The sequence below is a fragment of the Lytechinus pictus genome, chromosome 1, assembly GCF_037042905.1.
Source record: "Lytechinus pictus isolate F3 Inbred chromosome 1, Lp3.0, whole genome shotgun sequence".
Classification (NCBI taxonomy): domain Eukaryota; kingdom Metazoa; phylum Echinodermata; class Echinoidea; order Temnopleuroida; family Toxopneustidae; genus Lytechinus; species Lytechinus pictus.
Genome location: NC_087245.1, coordinates 3,766,803 through 3,792,052, shown reverse-complemented (window position 1 = coordinate 3,792,052; position 25,250 = coordinate 3,766,803). Strand labels below are relative to the sequence as shown.

General features: G+C 37.0%; 1 protein-coding gene and 2 non-coding genes across 3 annotated transcripts; all 3 read right to left on the bottom strand.

Annotated features, from left to right (window-relative positions):
* Positions 1-553: 553 nt before the first annotated feature.
* LOC129254272 (nucleolar protein 58-like) lies at positions 554-25,250 on the bottom strand. Its single transcript, XM_064107146.1, has 14 exons — positions 25,121-25,250; positions 16,153-16,229; positions 15,348-15,400; positions 13,273-13,397; positions 12,587-12,723; positions 11,265-11,329; positions 10,506-10,640; positions 9,819-9,964; positions 8,427-8,553; positions 7,739-7,902; positions 6,789-6,923; positions 5,806-6,058; positions 4,776-4,942; positions 554-3,338 (listed from the first exon to the last, which is right to left on the bottom strand). The coding sequence occupies exons 1-14, from the start codon at positions 25,163-25,165 to the stop codon at positions 3,279-3,281; spliced, it is 1,689 nt and encodes a 562-aa protein (XP_063963216.1). The 5' UTR covers positions 25,166-25,250; the 3' UTR covers positions 554-3,278.
* LOC129268015 (small nucleolar RNA SNORD70) lies at positions 9,577-9,673 on the bottom strand. The gene has a single exon (XR_008585222.2). It is a non-coding gene; the product is annotated as a small nucleolar RNA SNORD70 (small nucleolar RNA).
* On the bottom strand, positions 14,307-14,398 carry LOC129268035 (small nucleolar RNA SNORD70). Its single transcript, XR_008585225.1, has one exon. It is a non-coding gene; the product is annotated as a small nucleolar RNA SNORD70 (small nucleolar RNA).

The window sequence follows — 25,250 nt, the reverse complement described above, 5'->3', positions numbered from 1 at the left end:
AACTCTGCAGTATAAAATATAAACTCTTCTATAGCTCTATCTCTAATCTGATCTGCATGCTGGAACAATCTCTAAGGTAATCTCAGTTGGGTTCAGAAGTGAACTCCTTTTATATTGATCTGGTCAAGACTCTACAGCCAAACAGGTGACGTACAGATTGCTTTGGTCAAGTCCAAGGTTGACCAACACCTGTTTGCTGTAGAGAGTCTTGACCAGACCAATATAAAAGGTCACTTCTGAACCAAGTCAGATTGGAGATCGAGTTTTAGAGCTACAGAAGAGTTTATATTTTATACTGCAGAATTTATCTTCATCTTCAAAGTAGTCACCATCAGACTTACTCGTGTATTATTTGTCATCATCATCAACTTATTTATAATCTTCAATAAATGTATATATGAACTGTACATGCTTTGTATTGCTTCGTTTATTTTATGCTGGTTGAAAATAAAAGAGCATTAGATCCAACGACAACATAACAATAGCCCTGTGGCTGCATATATGTATTTAGTACAACATCAAGATCCAATAATAGACACGAATCCTTCATGAATGCTTTATACAAAGATATGATTTTAATAAAAACATAATTCCAGATTCAATGTAATGTACAAGGAAGCGATCAATCATAAAACTTCCTTCTCTTTTCTTCAAAATGAGACAATGAATGGGGAATGTGGAAAACACATTACATGGTTGAATAAATTGATTATTAGTAAACAGTTATCAGTACAACAAGTCCCTTTTCCTCAGGTGAGCAATAATCATACTCACTTATCCAAAATAATGAGCATTCTTTGTCACTAAGAAAATAGTAAAATGGGATGAAAATGCACAGCTTCTCATTGCATTGTCCTTTAGTATCAAGTAAAAAAATCCTTTAATTTCCATAAACTATAATGTAAAAATAGTACAACTGGGGCCTGACTATCTTTAGTTTTGATAAATACAAATCAAACTAAAATTGCGATTGATCTAAATTGACATAGTTAAAAGGACTTATAGCAATCACAATTATAGTTTGATTTTAATCCATCAAAACTCTTTATAAGATGAACCATTGTACGCCATATGGATATTGTTATATGCATATTCACCTTATTTTACAGGATATCAATAAAAAGACATTCTTTGGTTTACCACACCAATTATGATGGTAAAACGTCAGTGATTTTATGAACCGGCATAAACCGAATATTTGGTCAAATTTTTTTTAAATGAGTTTTTTGCATATTCTGAAAGCCTGTCATAAACTCTCCAGAATGACAAAATTTCAGATCCAAAGTCGTATTATAAAAACATCGAGAGCAATTTCAATTTTGCACGAAACGACAAATACCCCTCCTTTGATTTTACGAAGTGGAACAACCCATTCTTTCTGTACCGAAGCAGTCTCCTGAATGGCGCACAGAGGTCAATAACCCAACTTAGATATTGCGCGTATGCTGCACGTATGCATTTAATGATTTTACGAACTAGGACAAACCGTAGTTTGTGCAGCTGAAAATACTGCACATGATACACATGATTTTACAAAGTGACCTAAACCCCGTTTTTCATAATTTCTTTTAGCAGTTTCTGAAATGAATCTTGGCGCCTCATTTCAAATATTAAATAGAAGAATATATTCAAATTGTGGACAATATTTTGCATTTCATGAAAGGATAGAATGTATGCTTTAAATTGGTATAAATAGTTGCTCTGGTTTCTTCCAAAGTGCAAAATTAGGAGCATCAGAAAATTACCAAAACTTTGAACACGGTCATCTTTAAATTGTATTTGTACCAGTTTGTAAAATCAATAACGAAATCAGGAACTTACATTTTGTTTGCTCCCTCCATTGTGACGACAGAGGAACAGAAAATATTTGGAGGATTTAATCATTATAGTATGCCTACGTACTATTTATAGTGCTGGTGTAATGAAACTCAACTACATCAAGTTCATATTGATTATAAAAGATGAAATAAATTGAAGGATAATCCTGGTTAAAGTGAAAGCATTTATCATGATCAACTGAATAAAAGTAATCTTGCTAGATTTAAGACAAATCAAACTTTCTTTGCCATTTTCATTTAAGAAGGAAATCATTATACCATGTTATAATATAAAATATATAAATGATGGATGTTACAAAGTTAATTGTATGTCATAAGAATTTCAACTACTGTATAATCATAAAATGACATATCATTTACTGGTAATTACAATGTTGCCAAGATTAAAGAAGAAATCCAGCATTGTAAGTCAATTTACCTGGTCTGTCTGATCAATTGTTCCTACAGGATTATAAGGTTGTGTTGAATTCTACTGGTTGTTCATCACAATATATCAAAGCAAGGAAATTCAACCTTTTACACTGAAGGACTGAACAAGCATATTTTAAATAAAATAAAGATAAGATGGGAATTCTTTGCTTTTTTTTACTAAAAAGAGAAGAAATAAACAATGAAATATGTACAAATATTCTAAGAAGCACTTGGGCATTTGAACTTGATAAAAGTTTTTAAATACATTTATTTACCTTTGGCAAACTGAGTTAACTGGAAGCTTAAAAAATTTCCATTTGTCTCCATGCCCTCTGGCCACCACTACACATAAAATCATACCAGAATCATAACATAATTTAGTGAATACTGAAAATATCTTTGACATATGGCTGTGGAAACAGTGGCCTCCGGGAACCTACTGTTTTGTTTTGCTGCTGATTGATACATAATTGGTATTAACTTGCTTACATTTAAACTATGCTCAAGCTGCTTCAAGCCTCAAAACACAAACAGCTGTTAAAGCTCCAAATTGATGACTCCAGACAGACATCTTAAAAGACAGTAATCTGTAATCAACACTTGACAATGCAGCATAAGTGGGCCATGTTTCATGAAATTTGAAATTACAAATGCGATAATCTACAACAAATTTTCTCTTGGCCAATCAAATTACATGATTTAAGTTCTACATGGTTTATGAAACAGGGCCCAGATACATTGAATTGCATTCTTTGCGATGGAATCAAGGTTAAAGTGCAGAAGCAGTTTCATAAAACTAATATGCATTAACCTAAAATGATGAAACAATCAATTTTTGTGTAGAAATTACACTTTTCATGAAGAATTACATACAGAGCATTGTAACTGTGTCTGGTCATATTTGAAGCTTTGAAAAAAAAAAGCTGGCCACATTTATGCTGTCCATATATGTTGATAATTACAGAATGAAAGTGCTCAAAGAATATGATAGGACCTCCAATAAAAATTCTGAATTTTATCATTCAGCTTTCAGTCGTCTTCTGCTACACTTTTCCTTTTCTTCTTCTTTTTCTTCTTTTCTGAACTCGGCTGCAGGAAGTTAAAGTAAAAGGAAATTGGATTATACGATAATACTTTAATAATCATGTTTCAGAGTTGATAAATGATAAGAATATACAATTTCAAGTTAACCCTAAAATGGCCGGGGGGGGGGGGGGGTTGAATTATCCCCCTCAACATTTTCTGCGATCGTTCCGCCGCGCGGATTTTTTTGACCACGCCATTCGCGGAGTTTATACTTTTAAGTCTTGCGCATCTTTTGAGACCAAATTTACGACGCCCGGGTATGCGGTTCCGAAATTACGCAACATTTTGTAAGTGCATCAGTGCATGACAGACCAAAAATTGTTCCAAAACGTGATTTTGTGTACAAAGTCAATGCAAATTGAGTTTTCTCATCTTATTCATTAAGATATGATTATTTTTACTTTAAACAGCTGAAAGCAATTGATTTTAGCATAATTATGCTTCAAAAAGATTGTGCAATAAATCTGGTGAAAAAAACAAAGAAAAACAAAAGGTTGAAAAACAAAGAAATACATAAGAAATTCATAAAACAATAAAATACATAAGAAATTGATTTCCTAACCGAAGTTTTTTTCAATTGCCATCGTTAAGGATGCTACAAATAATATTTTTACCAAAAATTAGCATTCTAGGAGCTTTATTTAGTGAATTAGAGCAAAAAGTATGATTTATGCATAAATTAGCATAATTAATTCATATAAAATAAAATCTCATTATTTTGGAAAATTTTACTATGCAGCCTTGTAGATTACATCGCACACTACCAGCGTGCAAATTTTTGCGGCGCTCGCGCGATTGGCGGCCGAGATCTCAGGGGGGGTTGAATCAACCCCCCCCCCGCCATAGAACAGCCCAAAAAGCCCGGCCTAGTTAGGGTTAAAGAAGAGCACTATAGCAGACTGTTGGTGCATGGAGCATTTACTTTCCATTAAACCATATATATTATATTGCACAAGTTGAATATTTGCCAGTCTAAGGATTCAACCAGATTATGCAAAACAAGGTTTATACCTCTTCTAATTTGAACTTTTCCCAAGTTGAACAGATTTCTGAGGTCCTAATATATTTGCCTTTAGGAAAATTATGATAACAGTATTCACCTTACTGAATTTGCACTAATCGTAATGACAATGATGTATATGAACTATATAGTGTAAAATTAACTGTGTCCTTCACAAAGAATAAAAATTAAGACAATTAAGAATTAATTTGAAGTGGCTGAAAGCCTGTCTAAAGTGTTGTAAACTATATTAGGTAAAGCTTTGGCCCATGAGATGTCAACATTAAAAATGGCCTCTCACAAGTTTCACCAAACTAACCAGTCAAAATCTATGTGAGAATCCTCTGTTAATTATTTATTTCAAACTTAGTCAAGTAAATAAAGTGTTGTGTAAGCAGAAATTAACAACTAAAAACATATATGGGTCAATGTGTACTTACTGTTTCTGGTTCAATAACTTCTTCTTCTGGTTCTACTTTCACTTCCTGATGTTTCTTCTTCTTTTTCTTCTTTATCTCTGGTTCAACTACTTCTTCTTCTTCTGGCTCTTCTTTCACTTCTTGATGTTTCTTTTTCTTTTTCTTCTTCTCTGATGATGGTTCAGGAACTGAAAAGAGTGAATAATACCAAGATGATGTAACAGACAATCATAAATAACTGCAGATATAATTTCAAACAAATGGAATGCTTCTGGCACTCTCACCTGCATCACATGATTCAACATAGCTGACTTTAAAATTAACTATTGAATAATAAATAAAAAACACCATTCGTATGATAATAAAATACCATGTTCATTGACCCTAAATGACCTTTGATCTTAGTCATGTGACCTGAAACTCAAGCAAGATGTTCAGTAATACTTGCTTAACCTTATGTCCAAGTTTCATGAACTAGGTCCATGTACTTCTAAGTTCTGATGACATTTCAAAATCTTAATCTTGGTTAAGATTTCAATGTTGATGAGGCCTTGTCGCAGTAGGAAAAGCGGCGCCTATATTCTCGCTCTGCTATGCAGGCGAGATGAATATCATGAATGAGATTAATTAGATTACAGGATTGTCATTTTTCATTCTTGCCATGAATGAACATGAATCAAATGAGAAATTCATTTATAACAACTTTTGGTATGTAACAAGATATTCTAAAGCTAATATCTCAAGTTGAAATGATTCATATGCACAGTTCTAAATTCTCAATCAAAATATTGTTTCTGTCTGGCTTTCACATTCATGCCTTGAACCGGAGAGCCCCCCCCCCTCCCCCAAATCAACAAAAGGCCAATTGTTTTATTGATACAAATTATTAACTTTTTCATGAAATTTCTGATGACAAGAAGGGAATGAAAAAAACACAACATTACAAGCTTAGGATAATAACCAATGCAAGGCAGGTACTCTTAAAGTAGAATCAATGTAATATGGTGAATTTGATAAAGAGTACAGAGTTTAATCTTGATGTTTGCCTTACCTATTTCCTCCTCTGATTCTTGCTTTACAACTTCTTCTGATTCTGAGACCCTCTTCTTCTTTTTCTTCTTCTTTTCTGGTGGTGCCGTGGTCTCCTCTCCATCATCATCTCCATTTAGTTCTTCTATCTTTCTTTTCTTAGGAACAGACGGTAGAGTGGAGTCCATACCAGGGTCATAGGTCACGACCTCACTCTTGTGCTGGTATTTCTCAAACTTGGCCTTGGCTTTCCCTGTCCCTGAAATCCGTCTTTCCTGGGAGTAGAATGAATTCAGAGGTATAACAACTCAGGGAAAGAAAGGTAATGGTAACTACAATATACGCAAATACTTGCATATACGGCCAAGAGAGGGTCGGGATTGAAATTAAGGTACTCAAATAGACATGATCTACAAATTTACTATCAACTGAATGTTTATTCAATGGACCAATATTTATTTTTGAGCAATTGTTTATTATGTGACCTTCATATCTGCCTCAGAGGTAGTGACGAAGTTGTGTAGAATAATCACAGACAAATCATGATTGTACACAGTTCACATCATAGGCAGAAAAGGCACAAAAAAAGCTTTCTGGGATTATGACAAAACCATCATTGTCAGGAAACAAATCTAATAGCAAAAACACTGTGTTCATATGTATAACAGTGCATTAATGTGTCTATGTGTGCTTATGGAACAAAATCAAAGAAAAGTTCAGATAAGACATGTTTTAAACTATAGATCTAAATACACAGTAAGAGTGTTCTTTGAGTTTAGTATATCATTTGTATTATTTTCTTTGAGTACAAATCCATAGTTTTTATCAAATTAGTGTCAGTGAGTTTGGGAGGGTATTTATTTAAATATGGGCGGCATGAACAAATTTCTTTGCATGATCAAAGGTGTCTCTATCCTAAAAACAATTTTTTCTACAATTGACAACTTTCATCATTTTTCACAAATTCTCACACATTCTACTCTCTGACGAATGAACTGAACTTACTTCTCCTTGTTCAAGGCTTCTTAATCTTGATTCAATCTTGGCTCTGCTCTCCAATCCTAGCTCACAGCTTGCATCATCCCCTAAAGCATCATATCTGATTGCTAATGACGTCTTGGCTGCTAACATTCTTGACATCTATATGTTGAAAAAAAAAAGAAGTGAAATCGATATATATCTCTGGTGTCACGCGGTGGAGCGTTGTGGCCCAGTGGATTAGTCTCCGGACTTTGAAACAGAGGGTCATGGGTTCGAATCCCAGCCATGGCGTAATTTCCTTCGGCAAGAAATTATCCACATTGTGCCGCACTCGACCCAGGTGAGGTGAATGGGTACCCGGTAGGAAGAAATTCCTCGAATGCTCGAGCGCCGATCAAGGTAGCCGTAAAGCCGGGGTAATAATAATAGCAGGGCCCGCTGGGAGAACAGTTTTCGGAACTGAAGTGGCTACCCTGGGTAAATATGCCGATATTATTATTACATTATTATTATCTCTACCTATATACATACATACCGAACTTAGTTAGTATTTCTGAAACTAAGCTCACAAAGAATGCTGCATCCACTGTTTTTTCATCATAAAGGACAATAAAACTGAAATTATTTCATTCAGTCAAGGATGAAGTGGAGTTGGCATTAAAGTGGATAAAAACCTTGCTCCCCATTCATCAAGATGGGATGTTATAACTGAGCCTGCAGTGTACTGTGACACTCCAATAATTAAAGTTGATTTTATTTCCAAGAACAATTCCTAACAATATCTAGATCCAAAACCTTACTGGAATGATTCATCTCCACTTTGTGCTTCAAATGAAGAGATTAAATGCTCTACATGTATCATGAATTGAGTAGTTCACAAAGTGAAAGTGGGAAAAAATGGGTGTCGGATGTACAAAATTGAAATTGCCCCACCCCAATGAACAAAGAGTAATAACATTGCTAATTATTCATACCTTTCCTTTGTTCTTAGGATTGCTTTGACCAACCAGTGATGCATGATAGATAAGACCATATTTGGGTGTGTCTTTCTTGGTCTTAAGTGCTCTGAATAAGGCCTTCTCAGCACCAAGGATCTGAACCGTAGAGGCAGGCTGCTTGGCAAGATTCATCAGTGATCCTGGAGAAAAAAGAAAAACACATGAAACAGGCTCAATAAAGAATTATTCTCTCTAATACTAGTCGGTCTGATTCTGTAGTGGTGCTAGACCAACATGATATTGCCAAAATTCTACAAATAGTAAATGGGGTTTAGTAAAGCAGTTATGGACCACAAGATTATTACAAGCTGAGCTAGTATTAGAAAGAAAGGGATGAGACCAGTGGTGAGAGCCAATATCTGACCATCTTTCCTGTGTTTCCAGTGTTTCCCTTCAAATTTTACTTACATGTATTAGGCACATGACTTTGAATTTATGCAACATTTTAGAAAGATAAAGGCCAAGATCACTAGGAGTGTTTGAACCCCTTCCTCGTCACCACATATTTTAATTAAAAAGCAGTGTATCAATCAATGATTTTAATATTGACATCATTAATACATGCAGGACCTGGGGGTGAATAGGGCTACATTTAAAAGCAATAGAATGAGACAAATTGAATTAAACAGCAGTTTATAAAATCAAGCCTCATGGAGCAACTGACCTGCATGTGATATCAACCTAGCACCAACAAGCTCTCCTACCATAGTTGTTAGGTTAGGTGCAATGGCAGCCATTCTGTTCTTGAGGTAGTCATATAGCTGTGTCCTGTAATCAGTAATCTCAATCACCTTGATGTAGACAAAAAAAAAGAACTAAATGATAATTAAAAAAAGAAGGTGATTTTGGGTAGATGTTTTTCCCTTGCCAATACAGAAAGCATTTTCTCATTGTTAGACAATGGGAGGCTGCTACTTAGCTTCAAAGGGCATCTATGCATTTTTTGCCTCCTGTGCAACATTGTCTGTTAGCTATAATCTCAGATATTTTTCTACTCCCAATTTCACAATCAATAGCAAAATTGGCTTACAGAAAATATTACATCTAGGCCTAGGTACCCTAATGTGTTGCATCAAGTTCAAAACAATTTGATCTCTAGCACTCTTGATCAGGAGAAGACTATAACTCTTCAGATCAAACATATGGGGACTCTACCTTGATTCATATCAATTGTAACTTTAGTCTCGTCCAGATGTGGTCAAAGTTGAGCAAACTTTCAGTAAGATGATCACCTCATTTATGCTTATCAATGACTATTACATCCTACAGGACCCCCCCCCCCATATTGTCCTAAGTTACAAAACAATGCACATCATAATGATCTCATCATGTAATATATAATAAGTTCAGTATGATGCCATGAGTTTGTCCACAAAAGTTCTGCAACTTTTAGCAGACTTTATTTTATGTTAACCTTTATTAGGAATATCAATTGAGAGGCAGACGACCTTTTGATGCCTCAAACCCAATTGAACTTGCAATATAAATTTTGCTAAGCCTTGTCTCGCCACATCCGAAAGAGGCTTTGAATGCATTTAATCTCAGACATGTACTTGAGATATAAGAGTTGATATCAAACTGAAATGTATGACTGGCCTGAATTGATCGCAACTCTTATTCAAACAGGGTCCTGGAGTAATTCAAAACTCAACCAAATTACTGTCTCCAACATGGTAACAATGGATTTAACCTCAAGTAGGCCAGGATATTTTGGTACCCCCCAGCTAGTAAGGGTTAAGTCACAAGGCAAAGAATATGTTTAAAAAGCTAAACTTAAAAGAAAAAAAAATCATAAGAGAAGAGTACTTTCAATTTCCATTTCTGTCTCAGAGGTAGTGACGAAAGAGAATTTGTGATAATCAGCATGATCTCATACTACTACATTCTATCTGCATCATTGACAGAAACGGCTTTCATATAATAAAGTATACTCCTCTAAAAACTAGACACATCTTTATGTGTAGGCTTAGTCCCTTATCTGCAAATGTAACCTTTGAGGGACAAGATACAGAATATCAACATTCCTGAAATTCCAGGGGATAATTAGTCTTCTCACCTGTTCACATAGGTACTTTATGTTTAGGATGTCTTCTTGAGATACTTCTGTTCCCATGGAGATTTCAGCAGCCAATTTTAATTGCTCTTCAAGTTCCTCAGGGAGGATTTCTGAGAAGTCTGTTTTAGCTGCATTGGTTCTCACACCTTCAGAGGAAAGGATAAAGTACCCTTGCAATCTTAGTCAGGGGGATGTGTGGTGACAGTAATAGAGATGCCAAGCCATTACAGACACTCACTACACTTGGAATCACAGTCTATTTAATTTACACCCGGACATGAATGGCGTCCCATAGACAATCCCAGATTTCAATCAATATTAATCTTTATGAAACATCTCCAACATTTTTTTTTACATTATATCATTGTGACATGCCATCATGACAGGCAAATTTGGCTTTATTTATAAAAAGAAAACCAATAATAAATAATACAGAATAATAATAAATACAGAATAAAAAATAGACCAATCTGAGACTAAATACAGGTTGCCTCTTAGCAGTAAATGTTTCGATGTGAATTGTTGCTGCTTGTAGAAGTGATGATATAGGTGCAACAGTGAAACAATATTCATATGAAGCTTACTTAAGTATACATTATACTTATGACAAAATTAGCTACAGAAAATAAAGATCACTTCTTTGATCTCGAGACTCATTAGTGAAGTCAGTGATCTTGAATAACTTACCCATATGTAGTACTGTCTTTGCAAATGCTAGATTGTCTGTGATGATTTTACCAAGCTCTGGGAAATGCCAGCCATACCATTCTCTGCATCTCATCACATAATTATTCAGCTCTTTGTCTAAGTCATCCAATAGTGCTAAGTGAATGGAAGGAAAAAGGAGACATTTAGAATCATATTAGGGAAAATTTCACATGTATTTCAAGAGAGCTCTATCCTATATTAACAGAGGGTTGATATGTATTATTTGTATGTTCATTTCAATTAATAAAATTGGATGCAGTCACACAATCTACCAAGATATGATTTAATATTGAAAGGTTTTTAAAATGTGAACTTTACAACTCAAAGGGGTTTTGACCATTCATTTCCTTTTACAATAATGGCAGGGTTGGTACATTTCTCATTTTTTGTCACTGACCAGAAATTGTCCAATATTTGTGTTGAAAGACAAGAGGAGGGATCTATATTTCCCGCTAATTGACCACAGAGGTGTTTTGCAAAGATTTAAGTATGACTTAGGTCGCACTCAAATGCTGATGCGTACATGATATGCAACACGCAATCTTATTGATTAATACGCAGTAGTGCACATCTTCTTCGCATAATCTGACCAATGCGGTCATACCTTTTGTACTGCATGTAACTAGATATTTAAGTGCGACTTTAAGTCATACTTAAATCTTTGTGAAACATCCTCAGGAAATAAACCTAAGGTAAGGTCACATGCCGACCCTTATCAATAGCAACATTCATACTTACATATGGCTTGAACGATCATGGTGTCCACTTTGTCTGGGCTGAATTTTAACTTGTACCTTGATAAACTGAAAGGTAATATACAAAAGGGATTCTATTATCTAAAACGAAATCCCCCATTACATAAAACAGTCTTATACACCTAGTTCCCCAAACTATATAGACAAGCAAGTATTATTTTATTGAGCTTAAGGACCAAATCCTTTTGAATCTGTTGGTTGCAAGAAGCACAACAGTCAATCTTTTGTATCTCTGTAAACAATTTAGACTTTTATCACAGGTGACAGAACTTTGAACCCAAGGAGAGTGCAAGTCCTAGCTATCGTTATAGACATCATATGCTCTCATAATGATGTGATGTATCAGCTAGGTTTGAACAAGTCCTAAGGCTGATTTTTATGACTGATTACATTGATCATTATGTAAGATCAAATGTACAAATCAACTGTGTGATCAATCACTATGCTTTGTATTATGGGTTCCATAACATTTGCTCCGGCAACAATTGCTCCGCTGTAAATTCCATAAAAGGAATGACCAACTTTAACCCTGGATTTAACTCTATACCATATCTGAGCCTTAATCTAAACCTAACATAAAACCCTATTGCAATCCTAACGTTAAAGAGAAATTCCAGTAGTTGCAGTAAACACTGATTTCATGAGAAAGTCTGTAAAACCAGGCTTAATTGTCAGTATATCATCGAGGATCTAGATCTGGTACAGTTACATAAACTGAACTTTGTGAAATCTTGAAATCTACGCTGAAAAATGTTCAGACTGAACTTCCCCAACACAGATAAGCGCACGTGGGACAGTGTATAATTATTGCTTTGAGCGTCGGGCCCGACGCTCTACCCGAATCCTGTGCTTATTTGCTGATTTCTCAGCAATTACACAATTTCTTCCAGAATCCTTTGGCACATGCGTTTTATTTATACAAACAGACACTTTGGTGGTCATTTCATTGGATTCTGTATGAACTCATTTTGATATCGTTACCAAAACTAGCATTTACCTTTAACCCTATATCTTAGATGGAGCAATTGCCGGCGGAGCAAATGTAATGTCACCCTATTACGGCCCCATGTTGATGAAAAAAGAAGGAATTTTCCCAAATCAATTTTAGATACAATACCTAAACTTACCAAGTCCTTTTTTCAGTAACTACATAATGTATTTCTCTTGGTCCTACTAATAACCTAACATGTGAGCTAGACAGAGTGTCACATCAGTCACCTGTATGCATTTTTTTAACCAGGAACCAAACTATCAAACTGGGACCTGATCTCACTCATCAGTTCTTAGTCCTACTAATAAACTAACCTGTGAGCTAGACCCAATGTCATAGCAGTCATCTCTCTTCCAGGTAGACCAGGAACCAAACTATCAAACTGGGACCTGATCCCTCTCATCAGCTCTTGGATTGAAGAGTTATGGACGCAACTCATGCTCAGTTTATCCTGACATCAATGAGAAAATAAAAATATTAAATCGTTCTGTCGATGAAAGAATAAAACATACAATGTCCTAATAGATGTATGCATTTAGCAGCATTTTATTGCACTTAATATCCATCAATAGGACTACATGAAATCAAGCTATCATAAAATGTTCTCAGTATATTCAAAATTCAATCTCGAAACAAATTGAAAGCAATCATCAGGTCAATAAAACTTCCCCAAATACGTCATTAAATTTTTGAGAGAGCTAATAATATATAACTTTATATATACCATTTAGAGACACTGGTCATCAAGTACACTATAAATGCTTTGTCATCAGCATTAAAATCAATTCTGTCAAAATCTGTTTTATCCACTGATGATCATGAAAACTAAAAAAGATTATCTCACATCCTAGGACATTCCTGACTAATTTACACATCTAATACTCAGTGAATATTGAAGTACAATGGTAATGATTGCAATATTTTCCCTCATGTGAATGCCTGTATTGAATGAAAGCAAGGGCAATTTACATGAATGAAGTGTCTATGGTGACAAGCTTACCTTAATAATATTTCCAAGCTTGGCATCAGCGACAGCAAGCTCTGCTTGAGCATCTTTGGCTACCACTTTCTTCAATATCTTTTTCAGTCCTTTGCTTAACTTGCCTTCAACAAGGGCGGTAGCAGCTGGAAGTAAAAAATAATAGAAATATTTACATTTATATCACACTTTATACATTATGTTTTTAATGTAGAAAGACCAAGAATATTCTAAAACCAAACAGTGTTAATAGCTAAGACGTAAATATAAAAGGTGTGACTTCCAATTTCACTTGTTAAAACCAGACATTCATAAAAAATTATCATAATTTTCAAGTTATCATAAATCTGGAAACCAACTTGAATACATAATGAGCTGCAACCTCTCACTGCAGTCTTTGAATTTTAACCTGATCTGCATTTTTGTGTCATTTTGGGTGTGTTTAATGTTGATTTTCAAATTTAAACAGCAACATGAATCATGATTGAAAACTCAATTAGAAAACACTGATCACAAACACGATCAGCGGTGCAGCGTCAAAATATAAAGGGGTTTAAATGTTGATTGTCTTTAAATTTCCTGCTTCCGTAAGCGCAGCTTTAGTGCGCAGTTTGAACCATCCCAAGAAAGGTCAGTTCTGGCACCTGTTTGTGTAGGCTTCCACTGCAAGAGCAAATTTAAAGACGTTTCAAAACTCAATTGTGTTCAATGTCGCATTTGCGATGCTCAAGGTCATAAAATTGGGAGTGATCGCGTAAAAGAAAATCTTTTCAACATTTAAATTTTCCTCCGAATCATGATTTGAAAGACGTTTACTTTTACGATCGGGAATGGAGGACATTGAACACAGGCTTTGTTTCTCATTATATCCATGTTTTCAATCATGATTCATGGTGCCGTTTGAATTTGGAAACCAACATTGAACACACCCTTACTCACACAAAAAATGTTTAAATCTATCCAATATCATCTAAGTTATTGAGCAGAAACCATTTGGGGGATAATCAGACTGACAGGGACAATGCTTATTCATCTGCAGGGAATAAAAAGGAACCCCTATTCTGTCTCAGAGGTAGTGACGAATAAAGTATGATCTTAATCACTCTTTATCATAGATTACTCTGTATGCATCATTGACAGATATATATGGGGGCTGTTCCACAAAATTGTCCATAAATTTACACGACTTTACAAGACAACTTAAACATGCTCTTGCGTTAACCTTATGTGACGGGGGCCATGGGGGGGGGGCATGATGGGGGGCTGCCATGATGCCCCTCTCAATGCATTGCATGATATTTCTATAAATTAATGCAAAAAGAAAGCGCAGAAAACGTTATAACTTTTTCATATGAAGTGTCACGCAACTTTTGAGATCAAATTTGCGATGTACGGCTACAGCATCACGACGCCACATGACTTGGTGAAATTCACAAAGGGTGACTATTTTTCATTATAACTGGTCTGCCTAATTAATTTAGGGTTTAATTTAGTCGGTTAATGGTCTGTAATAATTTCCACTGAAAAAAATGAAAAACAAGAGATGAAAAAACAACTAAATACATAAGAAATTACAAACACAAATAAATACGCTAATTTTTTTTTCCTTTTAAAATTAGTGAAGACCTCTAAATAAGATGACATTTGAGGGGAAAATATGAAAATTTGAAGTGAAATTGGGTGTTAAATATGCAAATTATGTTTTTCATGAATAACTTTGCATATTTTTATTAATAAATAAAAAATTATTTTAGGATATTTTATGTTAACTGGCTTGTGTGGTAAAGAATGTGCAGGCCAAATCATGGTCCCCTCCAGTCCTCAATACATCTCAAACAGCCCAGTCCTTTTTAGGGTTAAATGAGTTCCCCAATATTTCCCTGGTATCTACAAAGTGCGACCTTAATTCCTATAACCTTAATAAAATTTAAACAAATTATAAGCTTTGAATTCAAATGATTGTTATCAACAATTTTGATGTACAATATGGGACTTAAAATACCACCAATAAATGGCGGGTACAAGTTAAATCATTTACATTTCTACTTAAGTTATTTAAGTGATGATGAGGACCAGAATGTTCATCATAGATTTACCTGCCAAGGCTTCAGTTGTGTCTTGAAATTTCTCAAACTGTTTTAGCTTCAGTCTATAAAAAATGCAAAACATGAAATCATAACATAAATCATCACAGGATTTCCTGATTAAGATGAAAAACAATCAAGAATGACTTACTTCACACATATTCTCAACATCTTACATACTATTTGTATGTACATGTAAGCTTATGCATTTTATCCAAGTGAAAATTAGTCAAATAATCAAATACCCATTTACATTCCCCTGTTTGTACATGTAAATAATCAATAAGGCCCATACAATTTTATTTTCAGAAATCAAGACTACTCATTTAGCCTACATTTTAAATCACAATAATTCATAAAAACATATATGAAAGATGCAAGCTTAATTATCTAAAGTAAGACTTGGTAAATCTTACAATCAAAATGTCTTAATTAAAAAAGCTGGGTCCTTCACTTTTTTAACCACTCCTTGTCTCATATCCATTTTAAGCAACTTAACACACAAATACTTGATTGGCTTGTTCTTAGCTTCCAAATATATCTCAATCTATAAGCTTTTGAAGGATTTTCTCCAGAAAACTATTTACATTATCGAGACAACTTCAGACAAGGCAATAATAAATTAATAGCCAAATTTGATTTTAATGACGGTCAAGATAATTTTGTAAGATTTGAATGTTACAATAATAGTCACATGTAATTTGGATAAGATAATCTTTACCAAAACGGAAAGGCTTCCGTTTTTTCTTGTCTTCACATATCAGGAATACAATTTGAGTAAATTTCCAATTGAAGTTGCAAAGTGTGTTATACTTACACCTTGCTTGCTTGTTCTGGAGAGTCAAATGATTTGTACAGATCATCAACCTTCTGAAGTTTCTTCTCATCAAGAAGCTGCAATAGGAAAAATAATTTCAAAATTTTTTTTTGTAACTTTGATATAAAATGTTGATAATTGTAGGAAAACATGGTCCATAACATCTCATCTATTCACGGTGTTCAATAAAACAAGAAGCAATTATTATTGTAGAAGTACTTTTGGACAAGCGCCTCTACTGTTTACATCTAGATCTACTCATTTAGATCTAGACTGAGTAAAATTCAGATCTTTTGGGACAAACAATATTTTATTTTTTTCTTTCTTTCTTTTTTTCTTTATTTAGGTAAATATACACATATCTAGTTGAACATATTGAAATCTTCCCTCGTAAGGATAATTATCTTTCCAGGCCACCGAGTGTGATTGACTTTGACGAATTTTTGATTGCATTTGACTGTGTTACTGATTGGGTTTGTGAATTTGCGACGTGAGTGAGCTGAGTGCCGTATGCAGTGTGAATGTGTTGGTGAATATTATTGATGATACAATTGTGAGTTGATCTTGCTTTTCTCCTTTGACCGCCACGCTGATGCTGTATTATTTGCTGTATTATATTTTTGTAATTAGATTTCTGGGTGTTTTTTGGAGAAAACACCAGAAATTTGCTGCTGCTGCTGCTGCTGTTGAATTGTTAGGGATTTATTATTTATTTTTGGTTACGTCTCAGATCAGGAAATTCAGTCTTGTATTAATCATTTTGTTGTTGCTGCTGCTGTTGTATTAAATATTTTGTTGTTGTTGCTGTTATATCAAATATTTTGTTGCTGCTGCTGTTGAGTGGATGCTGTGAGCTGTGCTGCTGATCTTAATATCAATTCACATTTAATTAATAAATTATAGATTGCATAATTAAATAAATTGTGTATAGGCCTATATTTAAATAAATTGTATATTATTCCGCAGGGTGCTACATAACTTTTTAGAAGCACTTGCCCAGTCGGGCAAGTAAATTTTCAAATAGTTGGAATATACTTGCCCGAATAAAAAGCAATGAAAAAAAAGTTTTACCTATTCAAAAGAAAGTTTTGCGGTTTTATAAACCATTGACCTTTTCCTCTCATTTGACATGAACTGATCTACTTTGTTATTGCATTTCTTTTTCCAAAGTGATTTTATCTTGCCTGCCATGACCCAAATTAGGGTCAATATATCATATCAACCCTAATTTTGGTCATTCTACTGATAATTTTGCTTGCCCAATTTGGGCAAGTAGTTTGGGTCTTTACTTCAAAACACTTGCCTGACTCGAACTTTTACTTGCCCCGGGCAATCGGGCAAGTGCTTATGTAGCGCCCTGTTCCAATTGTTTCTCTTTTCCCCTTTTTGCGAATAGAGAAAAGCAAATTTGATTGAAACAATTATTTTACTTGTAAATATTAACTTTTGTCAAAAAAAAATATATACATATACATATATAATTAAATAAGAATTTATTTGAAATTATTCTTATATTTCATATCTCTCTTCGAACAAGTGAGCGTTTGTTTGCTTTTTTTTTCTTTTCGCTCCTAAGAATTAAATCATACAGGAATTTTATTTTTTAGGCAAGATAGCCTCTGGATTTTAATTTGATTACATTCTCAGGATATTTTGAGGTTAGTTCTGTTATTTTTTCTTTTAAGTTCATTATGTCCAAGATTTATTTTGATTTTATCCGCAAGACAAAGTAGTCTGCAGGACAATTTCTGGTTAATTCCAGTTCAATTTTTTAATTTAATTTGTCCCAAATTTATTTTCAATTGACTATGGTGACTGATTTATTTTATTCTCTACATCAAGATGGCGAGCAACCTAACAAGAATCAAAATCAACTTTTGTTCATCTGAGGAATTGATGAGTCTGCCCGGAGTGGGTATGGCCACCGCCAACCGCATTCTACATGCGAGGGAGGCGGTCGGAGACATTCTTGTCGATCCTCACATACCCAAGGCGGAACTGTTAGTTTACGCCTTTGATTATGAGCCAACAACAATGGCTCGTAATGTCAACTGTAGAGAAGTGCGCTCCGAAGGAGACAAGCCTTCTACGAGTGTTCCACTAATTCATTCGAAGCAGCCCCCCGTGAGCCAGGCGTTTAAGGTTTGGCCACAGCACACCCACGCACATAGGGCACAAGGTGCTGTAGGCCAGCCTTCTCAGACACAGGCCGGGGAGGCACATGCATTCTTCACAGGGGGGAGGCCAGTTGGTACTCCTATTCAGCAGCCTTCGGCCTCTCCACAAGATAGGGCTAAGTCCCTATGGGCTAATCAATTTGGATTTTCAGGATGGAACGATGGCCTGTTCCCACCACAGGGTCCCCACCAAGTTACACCACCACTAGCTACCCCACCAGGACCCCAGTTCCAATTTGGTCCTCGTGCCCAGGTAGCTTCCCAACCAGGACCCCAGTTCTAATTTGGTCCTCGTGCCCAAGTAGATTTGCATTGTCAGGCTCCCAGAGCTCAGAGTGGCCGACCAGCAATGTTCAACCAAACTACCCAGACACCTCCACATAGCTATCCACAGGCCGTTCCACACTTTACGCAAGCACAGTACGAGGAAATGTATGGCGTGATGTTTTGGATGATGCAAATGATGCCACGTGGAGGAATTGGACAACCAGCTCCTCCATACAGCAACCCTGCTGCCTCCTATGGTGGGTATTGCCCATCGTGGGCTGGAAGCAGATATCCGCCTCACTATCATAACACTGTGGCCCCGCAAACCTCTCCCCAAGGACCATGTGACTTGCAATATGGGGATAGCAACCCCGTGCATCAAGGCGCTGGACCCCAAGGAGATGGACAAGGAGGCCCAGTAAGCAATTAACATAGAAACACCACAAGGCCATCAGTAAGTCCTGGATACTTGGGGCTGCCAACAAGAAATCAGCCGCCCCGTGTCACCCGACTTACTTCGGCCTCAAGACCTGTGGTACAAAGTGTGTATGACAACAGAAGGCCCCCTCTTTATAGACCAACCCCTTTGCCGAAGACTTTTTCGTTCGACGGCAAGGAAAGTTGGGCGGCCTTCTATACAAAGTTCCAACTGTACACCGAAAGACACAGCATGTCTGAAGCAGACAAAAAATATCAGCTGTGTCTCGCGTTGGAGGCCGAAGCCAGTAAGTTCATGGCTCTCATCCCGGAGAGTAATGCAAATATCGCCTTCTCTGACTTGGTTACCAAGTTGGAAAAGCGATTCGCTATCTCTGGAAGTTACTCAGATGCAATTTCAATCGGCTTTTCAACATGGGGATGAAGACATTATCAAATAGGCAGATAGGCTTATGACCCTTGCATGTCAGGCCTTTGCAGGCCTACCCAACAATTTCTTCCAAGAACTTGTAGTGGCAAGGTTCTGCCAGGGTGCCCAAGACAAAGATGTAGGGCATCATGTCCTAACTTCTTGGCCAGGGACATTAGATGAAGCCATGACTTGTCCTAACTTCTCGGCCTGGGACATTAGATGAAGCCATGACTAAGTACAAATGGTTTCAGTTTACCCAGAAGACCATGGATACGCATGGCCCTAGGCTGAGGAACGAGGTAAGGCAGCTATCTGTAGGAGAGGATAAGAATAACCTTAGGGTACAAGAGTCGTCTCCTCAGGATTAGTGCTCTGGAGGCCAGAATGCAAGATGGATTTGATGGTCGCTGCAATCACGGATCTGTCTCAAAGTACTAAAGAACTTTTGTCAGTGTCAAGAGGCCAGTCGAGTTACTCCTCTGGCCGTGCCCCTATCACAGCTGACAGACCAAAATATACATCTGGCCGAGCTCTGGGACCACCGGACAGACCAAATTATACCTCTGGCCGGGCTCCGGGTACATCAGACAGGCCGAGGTATAACTCTAATAGAAGGCCAGATCGGTCAGAAGGAGGCAGAAGACCATTTTCGGTCCTTCCACCAACCGATCGGCAGCGAAACTTCACAGGCTACTTCAACTGTGGGGAAGAAGGCAATTTCAGTAGGGCCTGCCCCATGGGGAGATCGTCTGCTCAGAACAGACAACTGAGGGCTGTCACCTTCGAGGAGGGACATGGACACGGATTGGAGGAGATGGGGAATCCCCGATACGATCACAGGTTCCCACCCCCACCATCTCCATTCCATTAAAGGACAGCCTACATGTAATGCCACAAGACCATGGTAACCCAAGGGCACCAGACTCGCAAGCAAATTCTCTGAGGTAACAGAGGTCCCTTGGAGGAATCCGCCATGGCCACCAGACATTTTTGGTGAGGTTAAAGATCAAGAGGTTGAAGTAGTCATTTGTAGAATTGTGTCTACTTCAACATTGAGTGATGAGATGACAGTTGGCAAAGAGCCCATTACATCAGTTTTGGACACTGCGGCAGCTGTCACCATTATTTCAGATAGGCTATTCAATCGCCTCCAGCCTCGGCTGCCCATCCTTATGCGTGTAATTCTTAAGGGGGCTGGCCGAGACATACAATGGACAGCGTTGTGGTAGGGTCTATCAACATTAAGCTGGGTACCCAAATACTCAGCAAGAAGATTTATGTAGCTCCGATAGCAGATGAGATGCTGTTTGGCGTTGACTTTTTACGAAAACACAATGTCAATATTACATGTAGCATCCCAAATGCTATCTTAACTATGAATGGTGAAGACCTACCAATCATACAACAAGAAGATTCATAAAACATGGTGATATGATTGGGAAGGCTTATAAGTCTTGATTGTAGGACCTGATGTAGAACCTTCAGAATGTGTCCCATTGTGGATACTCATGAATTTGATCTACTTCTTCACCTTCTGGATCCCTGGAGCCACTCTATTGAAGGGCTGGCCCCAGGGGAACAGGAGTCGAGAAGGCTTCTACTTAAAAAGAAATTAAGTCAAAGACAAAGGGTCCCAAATGTGGCTGTTGAAGAATCATTCCCTGTAATGCGCATAGATATATCCTTCAACAAAGCCAATTCATTTCAGATCCGAATAGTTGACCCAGGTGAGGTGGCAGAGGAACCACCTTCGGACAATTTAGTCAAGATCACGAATCACGAGAAACGAGACCAACTCCTCAAGCCCCTCTGCAAGTGGTTGACAAGAAAGAGACGGTTGAAGAGACTCTGTTTCTCCTCCCGCCCAATGGAAATTTTTTGTGGACAAACAGGGAACTCTTCTACCTTTATAAAGAAGGAGTTATCTTAATGGAGGACGAGAGTGATGTAATGGTGATTCCTGAATCACTGAGACGTTACATCATTCGGCTTAGTCATGATCCTCCTTCAGCAGGGCATGCTGGGATCGGTAGCACTCAGTACTACCGATACGGCATGTCGGAAGACACTCGCATCTGCAAAGCCAGGTGTGCAACTTGTAAAACAAGAAAGCGACCCGTTCTGGGAGGCATCCTACGAAAGGTTTTCATGCAAGCGCCCCCATGGAACGTGTCCATCTTGAATTGAGTATCAATCCTGGTTATGGCAGACTAATACGAGGGAGTTCTATTGCCTCAAATAAAGGGACAATGCTACTCTCTTGCACCTGTCTCTGCCTACCACTGTGCGAATCTATTTATTTTATATGAATGGCAAAAAGAAGCTGCTGAAAGCTGCTTATCTAATATGAGAGCCAATGGAGTAAATTAGTAAGTCAAAAGGGGCCTAAGCTTTCGATCCTAGCAGAATCTTCGTCGGAGGCAAATTTTTTTTTTTATATGAAGTATACTTTAATGCAATACAAGAAAGATAAAATGGATGCCTATAATTTACGACATAATTTCACCTGTAATTTATTACCCAATTTATTTTGTACGCATCCCTTATTGTATATATATTAATGTATTAATAAAATAGAAAAGTTAGGTGGTTGGCAATATCCTATATGTATACATGCATATATTTATTATTTTACATATTCATTTTTACCTTGGTACATAGTTACACGCAGTAATCTTATTTAATTAATTTATATCATGGCAGAGACAAGGTAAGAATATTATTTATGATTGGTAATGATGTATATATATTGATGTATATATTTGTTATATTTATGTTTATGAACAAATAAGAGTCAGAAAAAAGAAAAAGATCACAGAGAAAGAAAAGAAAAAGATCACAAAAGAAGAAAATAAAAAGATTACAGAAGAAGATAAAAAGAACAAAAAAGATCACAGAAGAAAAAATCAAGAAGAGAAAAAGAAAAACGAAAGAAGAAAAAGAAAAAAAAAGAAATCAAAGAATAAGAAAAAAGAAAAGAAAGAAAAAGATATGATCAAGAAAACAAAAAAGAGGAAGAACAAACACAACAAATGTATGTTGATGTATACTTTATGTTTAGTGTTACCTTATGTTAAGTTATACCTTATGCTAAGTTAAGTATGTTCAGTTATATTAAGTTATATAGAAAATAGGTCACCCAATTTTTTTAGGGTGGGGGAAGTATGGTGTTAGGGGGGATCACTAGTAGTTTAAGCAGACACCACTCCATTCGCGAATCACATGACCCACCGGCGGGAATATGAATACAATATAGATCTTCACTCACCACCACTGCACTAGTACTACACACAACCCAAGGATGGTACGGACTTCGCTTTATGAGTGAGTGTGCCTGACGATAGGAGCTAGAGACAGAGTGATAAGGTAGGACCATTTTCCCAATAGATTACCGTAAGTAACGGTCTATTAACCGCACCTTTTTCTCGGCGAGATAGAAGCAAAAGTCGGGGGTGCGGTTTATCCACGGTGACGGGTCTGAGCCAGCCCGCCGTAACCCCTCCCGAACATGTAAGACGTCTGCAAGTTCACAACACATCGAGTGGCCGGGGGTAGCCGCCCAGGGCAATGTCATTTAGAGGGGTATGAGCCGCGGGTAATGGGAAGCGATTATTAATCGATCTTAATCAAATATTGTCCATAACAAACGCACCCACCTTCATGACACTAATTTCGACTTTATTCTCGATTCAAAGCAGCGAAGTACCCTGGCTAAGTTCAAAGAGAAACCAAGCATACTCGGTAATATTTTGTCACAGCTGAGAGCTAGAGCTAGCTTGCATTGTATTGTGGCTATATAGTGCGACTTAAGCTGGCGCTATTCATTTTAACCCCTCCCGGCCGCGAAAGTCCCGTTTCGCGCCAGCTTATTTTTTCTTTCTCGTTTGCTTTTCATAAGATACCATGTACACCACGCAACGAGAGAGACGGCACAAAGCCGTATAACAATTGGAAAAAATGCCAATTTCTTTGTTTCTTGAACCTTCCTGTAATCCCGTATCCAAAATTCATGCTAAGACATCGAATGCTAGACAAATTCTGAAAGTGATTGTGAGGTTGTGATGCAAGAAATGTGAATGTTTCTTCCTCCTACGCTGGGAAAGACACATCATAATTTGATAAGATGTACTGCTGGTACCGTATCTAAGTTTGCAATGTAAGAACAGCAGTGCTGTGTGTGTGTACACTGTGACTGTGAGGTGAGTGTGTAACTTGTAAGTGGCCAATATTGTCGGGACTTTTCTTTCTTGCTAACATTTAGATGAATTGATCAAGAACAGCAGATTTTCGCATACCGGTAATCTCTTTGGATACCTTGAAATCTTTAACTGAGTTTTTGTTTCTTCGTACCTCAAATATGTGAGAAGGATTTTTTTTTTTTTTTTTTTTTTTTTTTTTTTAGTCCAAAGTTGGGGGTGCGGTTAATACTCGGGTGCGGTTTATAGTCCGTTACTTACGGTATATATGAGTGTATGACTGTTTGTTTACCGGCCGCTCTGCAATATCAGCCTAAATTTACATTACAGGGGACCATTTCATCAACATTTTCAGATCTGACATCTTTCCTTGATTCTGATTGGCTGAGAGGCACTGCACTGTTACTATAGTAACTGTCGGATAAAATGGGACTTGTCGGATAAAACGTCCGACAAGTCCTTTCATGAAACGCTCCCCAGAGCATCACAAATTTAGAACGCCAAAGCAATTCCTATTTTACCCCGTTCCAGAGACCCTCAAATTTGTGGTTTCTCGTTCCAGTGTATGCCCATCTTGAACTACTCAGAGCAGCGAGGTTGATCGGCGCAGTCATAGGAGTTCCGGAGACCCCCATTTCTATGTGGCAAGTTCCAGACCATTGCATTTATTTTAGCAGTCGTTGATTCAAGACTCCGAAGACTGCCATTTTATGTAGGGAATTCAGTGACTTTTTTAAATCTTGAACTTAAGGAATCTCATCAAATAGCGCAGAGGCGATAGTTGGACAGCACTCTGCGGCCGCTTTTCACCAAAATTGCGGCTCATTGTAGCAGATCAATGCAGACGGAACGGCGTAACGGAAAATATACGAAGCTTTGCCTTTGGAGCGGATTTCTTTTTTCACGATAAGAAAATGCTATGCTTTGGAGCGGCTTTCTTTGTTTTTCTCAATAATTAAGACAAAAATGTTATGCCTTGGAACAGAAATTTGAGTGTAAAAATTGGGGTCCCCTCCGCGACACGTACCCACTATGCCTTATATACTGAGTGCCCCCCCCCCAAGCACTGCGTCTGAAATATTGACGGAGATATTCAAATTTCAGTAGGGCCTATACTATAGTGTCAGTAATTTACAGGGGAAAATATGCAGATTTTGTTATCCAAAAAAATATTAACAGCTTGTTTGAATGGACTCAACTAGACTGTTACAACTAACTTAAATTACAATGGTTAAGTGTAATTACACTTAGTTATAGTACTTACAATGTCAATGACTTAACAAGTTACAGTGTCACGTCTCACTCTCAAGTCTCAGATCTAAATTACATCTACCTACAACCAACACAAATGTGAGGCAATGGGACTGGACACAAGAATGATATAGTTTCATAATCACCAATACGCAATTAATTTCATGCACCTATCACATGATTTCACATAAAAGTAATATTTGTAGCTAATATGCAAAATAATCTACCTTAAAAATGGCATATCCTGCCGGCGATTCAAAGAGGACCAACATAATTGCAAGCTTTTCGTTCGTGATTGTGGATTCTCAACAGCCGCAACGACCACGCGGTACTGCATATGCAAATGGGACCGACCGG